The sequence below is a fragment of the Neodiprion virginianus genome, chromosome 3 (genome assembly GCF_021901495.1).
Source record: "Neodiprion virginianus isolate iyNeoVirg1 chromosome 3, iyNeoVirg1.1, whole genome shotgun sequence".
NCBI lineage: Eukaryota > Metazoa > Arthropoda > Insecta > Hymenoptera > Diprionidae > Neodiprion > Neodiprion virginianus.
The window spans coordinates 1,334,423-1,347,838 of NC_060879.1; the positions used below are offsets into that span (position 1 = coordinate 1,334,423).

General features: G+C 44.6%; 1 protein-coding gene across 2 annotated transcripts in view; it reads right to left on the bottom strand.

Annotated features, from left to right (window-relative positions):
* Positions 1 to 13,106, bottom strand: part of LOC124300231 (uncharacterized) — a 55,620-nt gene extending 42,514 nt beyond the window's left edge. The window contains exons 1-2 of one of the 2 annotated variants that reach the window (XM_046754068.1): positions 11,618 to 13,106; positions 11,398 to 11,525 (exon numbers count right to left, since the gene is read on the bottom strand). In XM_046754068.1, coding sequence (XP_046610024.1) covers positions 11,413 to 11,525; positions 11,618 to 12,476 — 972 coding nt within the window. In that variant the 5' untranslated portion in view covers positions 12,477 to 13,106 and the 3' untranslated portion in view covers positions 11,398 to 11,412. Of the gene's footprint in view, positions 1 to 11,397; positions 11,526 to 11,617 lie in introns of those variants that run through there. The other variant, XM_046754067.1, reaches the window with a different exon arrangement.
* Positions 13,107 to 13,416: the final 310 nt, after the last annotated feature.

Consider the following 13,416-nt stretch of genomic DNA (forward strand, 5'->3'; position numbering starts at 1 on the left):
ATGTATTTAAGAAGAAAGACAATATGTAATGTATTTAATGCTCAATGAATAATGAATTTAGGTTTTTCTGAACATTTCAATTTGTATTAATAATTAATAATAATTAATATTCAACAAAGTAGAAATAAATTGATCAGGATGTGACTGTAAATGGCATTTTTGTAATTCCCGGGCAATGAATCGATTTTCCCATAAACTTGTGAAAAAGTCTTAGCTAATGTTAAAAACAGTATGGTGGGCGGGACAATCGAGAGTTGCCAATCGTCGTGACTAGGCGTGGGATGTGAAAATTTGCAAAAATTGCGTCAGCCGATACTTGAACGGTAGATAATTCTACACCGGGCAGCGTGCGTATAACTCGGACTTGTGATTTTTACGACCCCGAGGGACCCTTCGTCGACAACTCGGGCAGAGTCACCCACAGAGAGAACTGGATGATATCGATTCCGTCCGGCGAGCCCCACCTCGTCCCCGATCGCGAGCCATCTATCCCCGGCTCGTGGTGGAGCATCCTGGAGGCGATTCTCCGAGACACGACAGCCGTTAAACTAGCCGTATATCGAAGTAAGGAGCCCGAATCGAATCGAATCGAACGACGGGCTCCGGTGATCTATGGTTCGAATGAACGCTCTTGATGGCTTCTACGACACTCCGTTACGACCCTGTTATTGCTGAGGGTCCTGGCAACTCGTTAGACGCCGGTGAAAACCGTAGTAATATGTATGGGGGAAAGGGAAACAAAAAAAAGACAACCAACAGGTATGCTCGATAGACTCAAAACGGGATTAGCTGCTTCCATTTTATTCTCACGCTATAACGATCGATTGCAAAATTGAAATTTATTTTTTTTTTTTTTTGGAATACTCGATAGTTTGTTCGAAAAATATTACGAGTCCCTTTTTTTTGGAGGGGGAGATCGAATTATACGAGAAATACGTGTCAGTCGTAAGCTTTTCGAAGAGATCGGGGTGTATTTTTAATTCACACCTTGCGGCACATTCGTCACAATTTCTTGATTTCGCAGCCGAAATTCTCTTGCTCGGGTGACACGCTTAGACCGTACGTAAACCTACTTATCGTTAGAGCGGGTGTGCACGGCATGCCCGATTACGCTCGGAGTGTAAGGAGGTACGGATGTCGTTCTCTGTTTACAAAGCATCTGTAAAGCAAGGGGAGTACGAGGGAAGAGGATCCCGTGAGCTCAAACCAGAGGAACAGAAGGGACTGAGGAGGCACGCTCGTCACATGCACGTTTTGTGTACCTTGGATGAGACGTAAGCGCAAAGAGAGAGAGAGAGAGAAAGGGGGAGAGAAGAGCTGCACGCGCCCTCTTTGTGCCTACCCAGCTGCATTATTCAATGCCCCTCGTGTTTTATTCCCGACGATAAGGGGTCCAGGTGAAAGGTATTGGTTAGACCGTGCCGTGCCTACGGAGTGAAGGAGTGGCGGAATGCGCGAAAAGAAAGCCCTGTAATCCCTCTACGCACACTATTCCTTCCTTCCTCCCTCGGCAAGTGTCTGCCTGCCCGCCCGCCTGCTTTCTTCGCCTTTGACGGCGCCCGTCAGGCTCCCGAGGGACCCGCGGGATGAATCGCCGCTGTCTCGGTGCTCTCGTACTCTCCTGACTCTCGTAGCGTGAGCCAGATCCTACATATGCTCGCTATACCTTGCCGTCTCGAAGACGAAAGTGAAATACGTGCCGCGAATTTCTACCAGCAATATTCTCCGACAACTCGCCCGGTTATCATCGTGTGCGTGTCTCTGTGTGTTCGCGCGTGTGGGACTTTGGGTAGGTGCGCGGTGTGTAATAATCATCTCTCGATTACCTAATCACCGCCGACCACGTAGGTTACAATATACTCTGATGGTCACGGTATTATATTATAGAACATTTTGACCATATACGGGTGATTTCCCAAGGGTTCGAATATATCGTACTCCACGTGATCATGTTTGCGTTACATTACAGAGAAACGGCGGATAGGTCAATTTCTTCATTAAATGTAGGTGGCTCGAGTTAATATTTTTAATCCATTCTCTCTCTCTCTCTCTCTCTCTCCCCCACCTTGCTCTCTTTATCGGCCCGTTTACTTGCAAATTTTGTTTCTTTAATTCATTCGGTGTAACGAGTAATCGGACTGTAATCTACCCATTGTAGGTACAAGTACGGTGTTAGGAAATAAGGTGTGTTCTTGAGTATCACTGGCGCTTCGACGAATGAGAACGTTGACCCCACACGACGTCTGCGTATTGAGCAATATTTTTAAAAACTATGAAACAGCCATTCGTTCGTACGTCCATAGAATCTTCTTTAATGGGGAAATAATATTCAAATGTTGAATAATCGGTTACAGAGGTTATGTTGTATTTTTTACGACAGAAACGGAATTTTCGTCGTGACGTGACGTCGTGTGGGGATCACGTGACTTTGTTACTGCGCATATCCGTTCAGAGCACACCTTGTTTTTTTACACCGTGGGTGCAAGCGTTCAAAGTATGGTAAATTCTACCGACGCAAAAGCTCCTTTTCTATCAATTTCTTTTTTTCTTCCCATTTTTGGCATATTTTCGAAATGCAGAGAATGCGCCAGCATTCGTAGTCTCTGTAGGCGAAATAATGGAATCGTACGAATCCTAGCTTGTATCATGATGAATGTTTATACCTACCCGGTATTGGGTTTTTACGTTGTATAGGCGCGCGCAAGAGTATTTCCGCATCGCATGCATCTTCACCTCCGAAAATAGCCTCTCCCTTATTTCCATCCCACCCCTTAATTACCACCGGGTTGCCAAGTCGAGCCGGTTTAAAGAGTTCACAGCGATACCGAACTGCGAAGAATCGAGAGCAATAGGCTAGCCAGCCGATTACCCCGTCGTTGGTCGATTCGAACTTCTGGCCAAGAAAACTACACCCGGGGTCATTAGTGCGTAATACGATCGTAAAACTCTGCTACCGGTGTGCAATGGATTTTGTCAAAATTAATCGTCAGAATTACGTCGTTTGACAAACGGTAACGAATTAGGTGGGAACAAAGTCGAGTCAATATTGTTTCTCGATTGTAACTAGGTCGGTCAGGGTAGTGTGACGTACGGAACGAGACTGGGGAAATGCGAGTAAACAGGTTGAAACAAACGAACCGGACGAGGAAACGCGACGAGGACCGGTGGTGATCGGGTCAGGAGTGCGGTTGATCAGATTTCATTGTCAGTGCTGTGGAAAATTCTCAAGGATCAGTTTCGAGTCCTCTCGATCAATGGGTGGGAATTGAAAAGAAGGAAGCGAATCGCGCCGCGGGCACGGCGCCGGTTCCTCGGGAGAGAGCATGAATCGATCCAAGTTTAAGCTCTTCGCCGGATTTGGTGGGTTGTAGACTGGCGCGTAGTAGGGTGGTTAGCTCGGGAAACAATAACAACGAAGGTATCCATCCCAGGTCGATCTCTACGATTTGATTTCCAATGTGATATGTTACAGTAGACCACAAACTAAGCTGCACGTTTTTCTCTTTCATCTGACGTTAAGCACTTCAAGGGGGTGAAACCACTCTCCAAAGTAAGAATCGACCGTGAACGGTGGTTTGGTTGGCCTCGCGTGGGTATCCGTCAGGAGTCGGGACGGTTAACCCGATCGGCGTCCAGGATAGTTGGAAGAGGTTTGGCCGGTGATTCAATGCTGCCAATATCGGTAAGAGGTACGGCCTCTGCTTTTTAGAGGCTTCGTCCATGTCGGCACGGAGTGCGCGTTGGCAGCCAGTCGTCCTATCCCTCCCGGGAGGCAATGCACGCTTGAGAGCGGCGCCCCCGAAGAACCGAGACGCCAGCGCCCCCCGCCTCTCGCCCTACCTTCCGATTTGTCCGTGTCTCCGTGTCTCCCGATGTTTCTATCCATCCGTCTATCTATGTGTAGCAATATTCATCTATCCATTCAATGAGGACGAAGTTGATAACGTTTCACTGTGACGCTAACGTATGTTTAGGGAAAATCGCTAATTCGCACCTTTATGACCTTCCGAAATTTAGTAAACTGTTGTAAATAAAATATGCTCTTATTCGGAAAATCCAGCTCCTTTCAAGTCATTATCGAATTTCCCAATGATTCATCTATCCATCTATCTGTCTTTCTATCTATCTATCTATCTATCTATCTATCTATCTATCTATCTATCCTCCGGATGATGACGGAAGACCTGTAGAGGGGAGCCTAAAGGAGATGAGAGGAGAGGAGAGGAGAGTCAGTGCTGATTGTTAGCGAAGGCAACCCGCCCCGCAAACCTTCAGCTCCGATCCTTGCGAAAGGAGGGACGTGTGCCGGCTGCGAAATCAGGAATGGATGAATGGACGGAGGTATAGACGAATAGGGGAAGAAGGAAAAAACTTTGGAAAGAAAAGGAGAGGTAAATAAGTGGTAACGCTTCTCTTTCTCTTGGTTTCGGGATTCCTTATATGTGTTACACATTATACGCCTGTACATGTCTCGAGGGGGATGATAGATTCGAATTTCGCACACATGCATCGAACTAACGCGAAACGCGATTCTTCCACTGTCTATCTCTGCCTATCCATCCCGCCAATCTACCTACCCACCCTGCAGCAACCACCCTCTCGAACTCGCTCGCCCGCTTGCTGGCGTCGAGTTATTTACCCTCGATTCTCCGGCGCTAATATAATTTCCCAGTCAGCTCTCTCTCTCTCTCTCTCTCTCTCTCTCCGCGAGGGCGGGCGGGCGACGGGATTCGACTAAAAATAGAATTTACTGCTAGCCTCTAGACCGTATACCTTATATCCCTGCAGCACCTCTCTATATCTATCCTCTTGTACCTTGTACACACTTTGGTGCCAAACTTCAACCTATTCACCGTATATCCATGTGACAATTTGTCCCTTCCATCCTTCCTTCCTTCCTTCCTTCTACCATCTCTCGTATACGTTTCATCCGTACGGGAAACCAATTGTTGTACTTTCATATATCTACATGATTTCTATATCTAGATTACATCTACATTACAACTTTGCAGTAAAGAAAAAAGTATAGTAATTGGTTAATTTTTTAACTTATTGTTTCCTTAATGTACCTCACGACAAATTTGTGACAAGTAGTAGAAACAAAAAAAAATTGTCGTAAAACCTGGAGGAAGTAAGAAAATATTCAGAGGTCGCTACCAATTATTGTAATATTTTTTATTGATTTTTATGCCTACGCCTTATATTTTCCTACCTCCTCCAATTTTCATGACAATTTTTTTTTCGGTATTTCTCACTGATTCTTCGAGTGGCGCCGTGAGATAAAAAAGTTGAAAAATGAACCCTCCTAGTACGCACGTATAATCCGTGCAATTTGAATACCTGCGAGAAAAGAACAAATTGATTGAAAAAGAAAAAAAGAAAATGAAACAAGCCGAATACGATATCTAGAGTCTGGAAACGACCGCTGGCCGCTCTCAACGTCCGGGAATTAGTCGGGAACCACCGAGCTTTGGCAGCGTTGATAACGAGAACAGCAATTTACATAAGTACGTACAACGCGCTCACAGCGGGAGCTTTATCACACCGCTTGCTTGCAATGCGATGTGGTGCGCGGTACGAGTCTGGCACTCTAAATTATTTATAAACCAAAGAATATGAAACACCAAGTTTGGTATACGTGTATCGTATACATATTTTACACGTATATAGGCACTCTGCGTGCATTTTTTGTAAGCAAGCACATTTTTACCCCACGTATTTCCCATATACTATATACGTGAAAAGCACGCGCATGGTTGGTATATAATGTAATTCCATGGTATATCTATGATACCTGGAATCGTATAATTGACCTTAATTACCATTTTACTTGTTCGTTCGTTGCTCATCATCCACGCCCGAGTCTTTTATTTCCGATGGACAGAGTCATTAGTTTCGAACCAATGTTCGTTTGCGTTTTTTCTCTCCTAGCTCTCTCTTTCTCTCTTCATTTTCTTTCTTTTTTTGCACCCCGACGTGGGCGTCCATGTCGCATCGTCGCAGCCCTCACGTAAACCGCTAATTTTTCTTCTTCGTCTTCATTTGATTTTTTATTTTTTCTCTTCGTTGTTGTTTTCCTTCAATTTTCCACAGAAACGTGTCCTTATCGTTTTTTGTGCCGCGGTGATATAATATCTCTTATGTACATACATCATATAAAACCGATATCCAGATATAACCTTTGAATGGATTTCAATATACGTAGAATCAAAGAAAACCTCAACGTGAAATTTTCGCTCTCTTTCGCTTTCCATCCTCTTCGTATTGCTTCGTCAATGCTTCGCCACCGACTGTAGAACGAACGAATTTGCTCGACAAATTGGTAGACTTACGATTCAAACCGTTTGTAACAACGAATAAAAAAATTGGGAATCACTTTATCGAAAAGCCGTCGCTATTTGACAACTAAAAGCACAACGCGATGTTACCACTAGATGATAGTTCGGTTATACGAACTTCGGACCGTGTGCAGACGCCTCAGTCGGGGGTCGGCAGTTTAAACGATCAGTCTAAATAACTTTTATACCCACACCGTATGCGTGCAAGCATACATACGGAAGTTGAACGAGCCTCTGGGGGCCTTCGACGGAGAGTAATCAATTTCAACTTTAGGTATATAATGTATATGTATAAAGTATGTAATAGAAAGTGGATATACGTAGACAGGTGGTCGTCAGTGCGGTCGCGTACGCGACTTCCGTTCATCCGAATCAGCTCACCGGACGAATGGAATCCGAACGTACCGCAAGCACACGCCTGCACGTTACGTAACTACGTCCGTGCATGCATACTGCGTGGTATATGCGTAAAAATGCACATGGTGAAAAATCGAGGCGTAACGAGGAGGCGGAAAGTAATCAAGTTCTTCATTCATTCTCTCTTCCGCGAGTGCTTCGGGAGCAATTTGCGGGCATGAATTGCTGCATTCTGTCTCTACGTGTATCGCACGCAACTGATTCGTTCTTTCGTTCATTCGTGATTTCAATAATCTTAAAAATCGTCCTGCTAGTCGATATATCATCACGTTATACGTCGCATGATTTAAGGATTTTGAATTCTCAACCAAAAGCGAGTCTCGTCCTTGTTAATCTCGGTTCTTTTACCACATCTCTGCACTACGGGACATCGTCTTCAACGCCGCTGTGACGACTACAAAATAAAATAAACGTGTTATAGCTGCGTACACCGACTTTATCGGTTGAATCGTGAAACGTACGGCGCCGTGCTTCTGCATTGGGTTCTTCAGTAGTAAAGCCTCGTTGCGGTCAGCCGGGTCGGGACTCCACCCTGCAGCTTCTTCTTGCGCCTCGTACTCTTTTTTGCAAACGCGGCTTTATCGTTCACCACGTGATACGTGTAACGAATATTTTGCGTTTCGACCTTGGCTCGAACAAGGTGATAACGTATTTGATACCTTTCACGGCAGTTCGGTATGGAAAAGAATAAGAAACGGTCCGAAGGATCTTTCAAATATTTAGAAGCTAGAAAATCTGGAGAAGAGGTAAAAAGTATGACACGCGGGAGGTTTTTTTACAAAATTCTACGTTATATAAACGTGTGCTTTTTATCGGCCCCCTATATTTCTATCCCTTTTGATCGGTCGTTCAGACTTCAAACTTATTTTCACGACGCGACGGTTCGTCGGTTGGGAGAAAGTGGGAGATTCATAAAAAAAGAAAACGCCAGAAAAATAAAAAAAAAATAAAATAAAAAAACCAAGTAGCTGATAACAATGAAGAACGAATCGGAGTGTAAAAAAAATTAAAGAAAAAATAAGAAAGAGAGAGAAAAAAAAGGAAGAAAAAGAAAGAAATTCTTTCGAACGAAGAAGTTGTTTTCCATGATTGCTTTTTTCGCGAAGAAGGACGAGTGGGGCGGGTGGGGCGAGAGGGAGGGGGAGGGGAGACGTGACGTCGACTAACCTACCCGGCCTGAATGAACGCCTCGATATAGACCAGGGCGACCTGGAGTTATCGATTCGCAAGTTGTGGCTCAACAAGTGCGCCGCGGCGTTTCTGAACTTGGGATTTTTTCCAAGCTTATGGACACACAACTTAGACAACTGTCCACTTACGGGAGGTATAAGTTTTGCGAGAATGTCCGCGTGTGTTTGTGCGGGGTGACGGTGGTGGAAGGGCGGGGGGTTGATATAGCCGACAAGATGTATGGAAAGATATTATTCTCGTGTGCTTGTATGTAATACCGGGCGATTATAAATACATACTACTATGGTCGCGAATATAGCTGGGGATAAAAATACCTCGAGAAGCTAGGGCACATGCTGCGACAAAATGAACAAACGTGCAATCAGACTCGCGGCTGCGGTAAGTGGAGTGCCTGGGTAACTACTCGGGAGTTTCAAACTTGTTCGCCCAACGTTGCCGCTACGTGCCGTAAATCACAGCTTACAGGTACGCTCGCAATAAGTTATCGATATAGATTTACCTATATATTCAAATTGCGCTGTTGTACCGGTTTTTTTTTTTTTGTTTTATTGGACAGCAAATTGCGGTCAGCATCGTCGATAAATTGCGGCGCTTTAGCGATTATTGTGCCGAACATTATGAAACGGATAACCTCGATGATCCTATGCTGCGTGGTCTTGGGAAGAATGCAAGGTACGTGGGGGTGTTCCAGAAAAAACTGTATCTCAAATAGAGTATCTCAGTCAAATATGAGCTCGCAATATTGATATTTAGAGGTTGCTATTTTATTGTTTCCATTTTTCATTTAAATAGCACGTAGAAATAAAAGCGGAAAATTTTTGAATTTTTTTTTTCGTATACAAATATTTTTTTAATTTACTTATATATATATATATATAGCGTTAAATTTTTTTATAAAAATCTACGATTAGATACTTTATACGTCAAGCCGTTTACGAGAGATAAAATTCAAAAATATTACGATTTTTTTTTTGTGACGTGTTATTTAAATTGAAAATGGAACAAATTAAATAGGCACCTATAAATATACATATTAGGAACTCATATTTGGCTGGAATATTCTATTTGAGATACGCTACCGAAATTTTGTAGCCCGTTTGAAAAAAAAATTTATATATTTTTTTTCGCATACACACCCGCTGACTGTGCTACATCCTACTCAACCCACTAAGACACCCGGAACCGTGAATTTTCAACCGTGGCGCAGACGGAGCAGACCGTTAAATAAATAAACCTGATTTCTTCCTTGTTTTTCATCCCCCAAGTATACATAGCCGCAAAGTTTTTGCTTCGGGGCGGCACGTATTATACCTTCTTTCAACCAGATTGCAATCTACGCCCTATATATTTTCAAACTAAAACAACGTCGTCTCGGTCGTTTCTTTTCCCTTCTCTTCTCCTCCACTCCCTTGGGTATACGTAACCTTATATATTCTGACGCGCAGTATTTTCCGCACATTTCGCAGATTTTTCGCCAATTCTACGAAAATTATTTCTCGCGGTGTCTCTTTTTTTCCCCCTCTTCGTCGGGGCTACGAATTGGACTATAGAAATTCGTGTGATATTTATTACGTTATTATCGTGTATGCTGGCTTACCGCTGTATAAGGTAATTCAGTATCGCTTACTGTCTCAGTTTCTCCGCTAGCCTGAATCTTGAATCTTCTATCGGAAATCGCGCGGAGACATTTAGACGGAGAAAAAAATAACCTTTCTAAATACCTTTGCGTCTCGGTTTCGAAGGAAATAACATCCGGCTATTGACGAAGGGGATAAACTAGCCCCGCAGCGCTTGATTCGAGTTAAAAACAATTTCCCAACGACCTTCTTCGTTGTTCGCTGATCGAAACTTTGTAGCAATTAGTACGGAATACCCGCGCCGTAACATCGCGATGACCGTGAGCGAAGAGGATCTCTAACGTGATGGTATCGTTGGTGAGAGAAAAAAATTTCCATACCTATAATGCAGATTACGAGAACACGTCTTGGCTAATTGGTCGTATATAGCAGTCCTTTCTATCTTCGTTTTGTAAAGCAAACAAAACCCTATTCATACACAGAAAACGGTTTCAATTACAAATTCGTTCGTTGTTTAACCAGGATGGTTCGTAATGAAAGGTCGGTAACCGAGGGAAACATTTCGGGAACGATGTAACTTAAACCGTCTCTTTTATAGGCAAGCACTTCTCGGTATCGATTATCTACTACGACGTTGAGATAGACGGAGTAGCGATCGCTTCCGGTTCTCGTGGATGTGAAATTTTCCTTTGATACCCAGGCACTTCCGGCCTGAACTATATTCATCCTACTCTCGTTCGTTTCTCTTAATACCGTCTAGATCGTTGTATAATGGTCCTCTCGACGGTGGGAAAGAAACTCTGCACGCAAGTGATCGTAAATCGAACGATCCTGACCGAGCGTCCGGCTTCTAATTCTACCATCTTGCTTTCCTTCTCTTCGTACCGGCCGAGTCACGAACGAAGAAGACCTCGCGAATCGTTTCGCAAAGCAACCGTTTTATACAAATATGAATCAGCTTCAGTAGTACGAGTATAATACTACTTCTTATATAAATGTGTGCAGTCGATCGACAGGACGATTCAACGAAGACCGTCACGTCATGTTGAACGAACTGATTATTCAATACATTATGTAAGGAAATAAAGTGTGTCGGAACTGAATACCGATTTTCACTCGGTCTGCGCATATACGAGATGATGTCACGGAAATTACGTAAAGAGGTTACTCGATGTTACTTATTTATTTCCGTGGGTATATTAATTTTGTTGAAAATGTCAGTTTCCGTAGTCAAAAGTTGCAAAAATCATGCTGTACACACCAAAGGACAAAATATCATGCCTGCATGACGTCACTTTGGATATGTTTTCCGATTGGTTCAACTAAAGCGTATGTGCGTATTGTTTCGCCTTATTTCCTTATTACATCGTGATTCGATCGATGAACGGCAAACTGGCGCGAGGATCAACGGAAAGACATACTTGGGCATACCGTGTTAAATCTTCTACAGGGTATTACGTATGTAGAAAACCGCGACCTGTGCGCCAATTTTTAAACTGCCCCATTCACGCGATCACAAAAATCCGGTAAACCGAGGTTGGCAGTGGCCAAGACTGCCGGAACTCAGAATCGTTCCAACTCTTGAAACGCTTCTGACAGAGGTTACAGAACCGCGTGTTTTTACACGCCGATAGTTGGGACAATGCTATATGAAAGGTTACACGGTGTCCGGTATAAAATCCGTAACAAATTCAAAGACATTATCGACACCTCAAAGACTTCCAGGACCACCGGACACCGTGAAGAAGGTTACACCTACTAGCGATGATATCTGTACTAACTGGATGGCTAGGATAGGGTCCTCGCCCTGAGTCGATCAGAAGCAGACGAAATCGACACCAGCGCTTCATAGCCGCAATGGAACTAACGAATCACGTGGTTCACTGTCACTAAGTTTCGTTCCGATAGGTGGCGTCATTCACGCGACCCGTTGGTTCAACTTCGGTTATCGCAGCGCTAGTGTCGGTTTTTGGGACTTTTAATCGGCACAAGCTGCCGTCTCCTGGAAGCATAGGAGTCAGCCATCCAGTTAGTACAGAGATAAAGATCGGCGCCTGTTGGTATTATCGCATGATTGATTTTCGTATTACTCACCAATCTGAGGAACGTCGTACTGTCTGTTGCCCCTTGCCGACCTGAGCATGAACTGCGAAGCGATAGCCGCACTGCCGGGAGGCGATGGGAGCTGCTGTTGGTTGATCATCGATGATCCCGATCCGGACGAAGCGGCGGTACGTTTCCCGGGTGGTTTATCGGTGTCGAATAGAAGCGGACTCAGCCCGATTCCGCCCCCCTGAAGCTTGTGGGGTGAGTCAGGGGGCTCAACGGGTAGGCCGCCAAGGTTGTCGAAGGGCGTCGGGCCGCTTCGCGAGTTCTGCTGGTCGAAGAAGTCCTCGATGTTCGAGGTCCTGCCGGTTCCACCCTGCTCGGACTGGCCCGGCGGCGTTTCCTCCTCCGATCCCCCGTAGACCAGGGGTGGCAGCCCAACGACCTTCTTGGCCTGCTTGAAGCCCCCTGGTCTCTTCCTCGCGTGGTGCTGCTGCTGCTGTTGCTGGTAGAAGGCCGCCTCCTCGTACAGGAAGGGCAGCTGCTCGTGCCGTGGCAGCAGTGTCCCGATTGCCGGCTGGCTCGCCTCGTCCATAATCACGTCCCGGTACCTCATCCCACCTCCACCGCCTATCCCTAGTCCGAATCCCGGGACCATGTTATCCGTCTGATCGTCGTACGTCTGGAGCCAATCTTGAACGGCGTCGCGACGCGATCCGTCGTACTGGTGAGCTCGCAGGTGGAGGTGGCCCATTTTTCCCTGACTCGCTCCAGCGAGCTTCGCATCTCGCGTCTTTTCTTCCTTCCCTACAACACCGTTCGCCGATGGACTGTCCAAACGGTTACCAACCGCCAGTGCTAGGCCAATACAGACGTAGCTGAAGAACCAAAGCGTTCCGATCGTCATTCTGTGTGATTGTGTGTGTTTTTTTTCTAGTATTTTCTTTTTTTTTTTCTTCTTTATTGAAGCGGTTGCTTTTTTTCCTTTCTACGGGGGGATTGTTTAATCAGTCCTTCACCGCTGTAACCCCTTGTTTAATCTTCTTTTTTTCTTTTTGTTGTTTTTCTACAACAGTTTCTAGGTATTGTTTTTTTTTTTTATATTACTTTTTTTTTAACTCCCTTCTAACAGCAGTCAGTCTGTTTTTATTATTCACTTGTTGCTTTCTTTTAATTATCATTGACAATTGTTTTCCCGTGTCTCTACTTGTTCTTTCTATCTTTCTTTAATATTTTTATACAGTTAGGCCAGTGTTATTCGGAGATTGCTCCAAAAAACTTTTACTGCAATATAATTCACTCTCGACACTCGAGATAAAGGTACAACGACTCTAGTCTCCTCGGTCTGGAGGAGAGGTTTCTTCTTTCACTTTTGCTTTCGAAAGCCCAAGTCTTACCTCTGCGACCGTACTCTTCTCTTTCTCTCTCTCTCTCTCTCTCTCTCTCTCTCTCTCTCTCTCTTACTTTTCTTTCTTTTTCTTCCGTTGGTTAAACTTTCGGATCGATTCTTTCGCCGGGCGATATTTCTCTCGATCGGTCCTGTAAATTATTATATGTTGTAATTAAAATATATCGCTCGACCTCGGCAGGATTTTTAATGGTTGCGGTGCTGGTGCTGGTGCCGGTGCCGGTGCCAATGCTGGTGCTGGGACGTGTATCTCAAGTAAACGTGAAGAAGAGAGAATATTTTTGTGCAGACCACTTATAACACAGTGCAGAGGTTGGTTGCAGATCGCGGGGTGCTCTAACAGAAGGGTGTGATAGAGAGCTGTGTTCGTGCTTTTTTATGGCGGTGATTATGACGATTTTTTGACTCAGTGCAGTACACCAAAATTGTGCGAGACAAT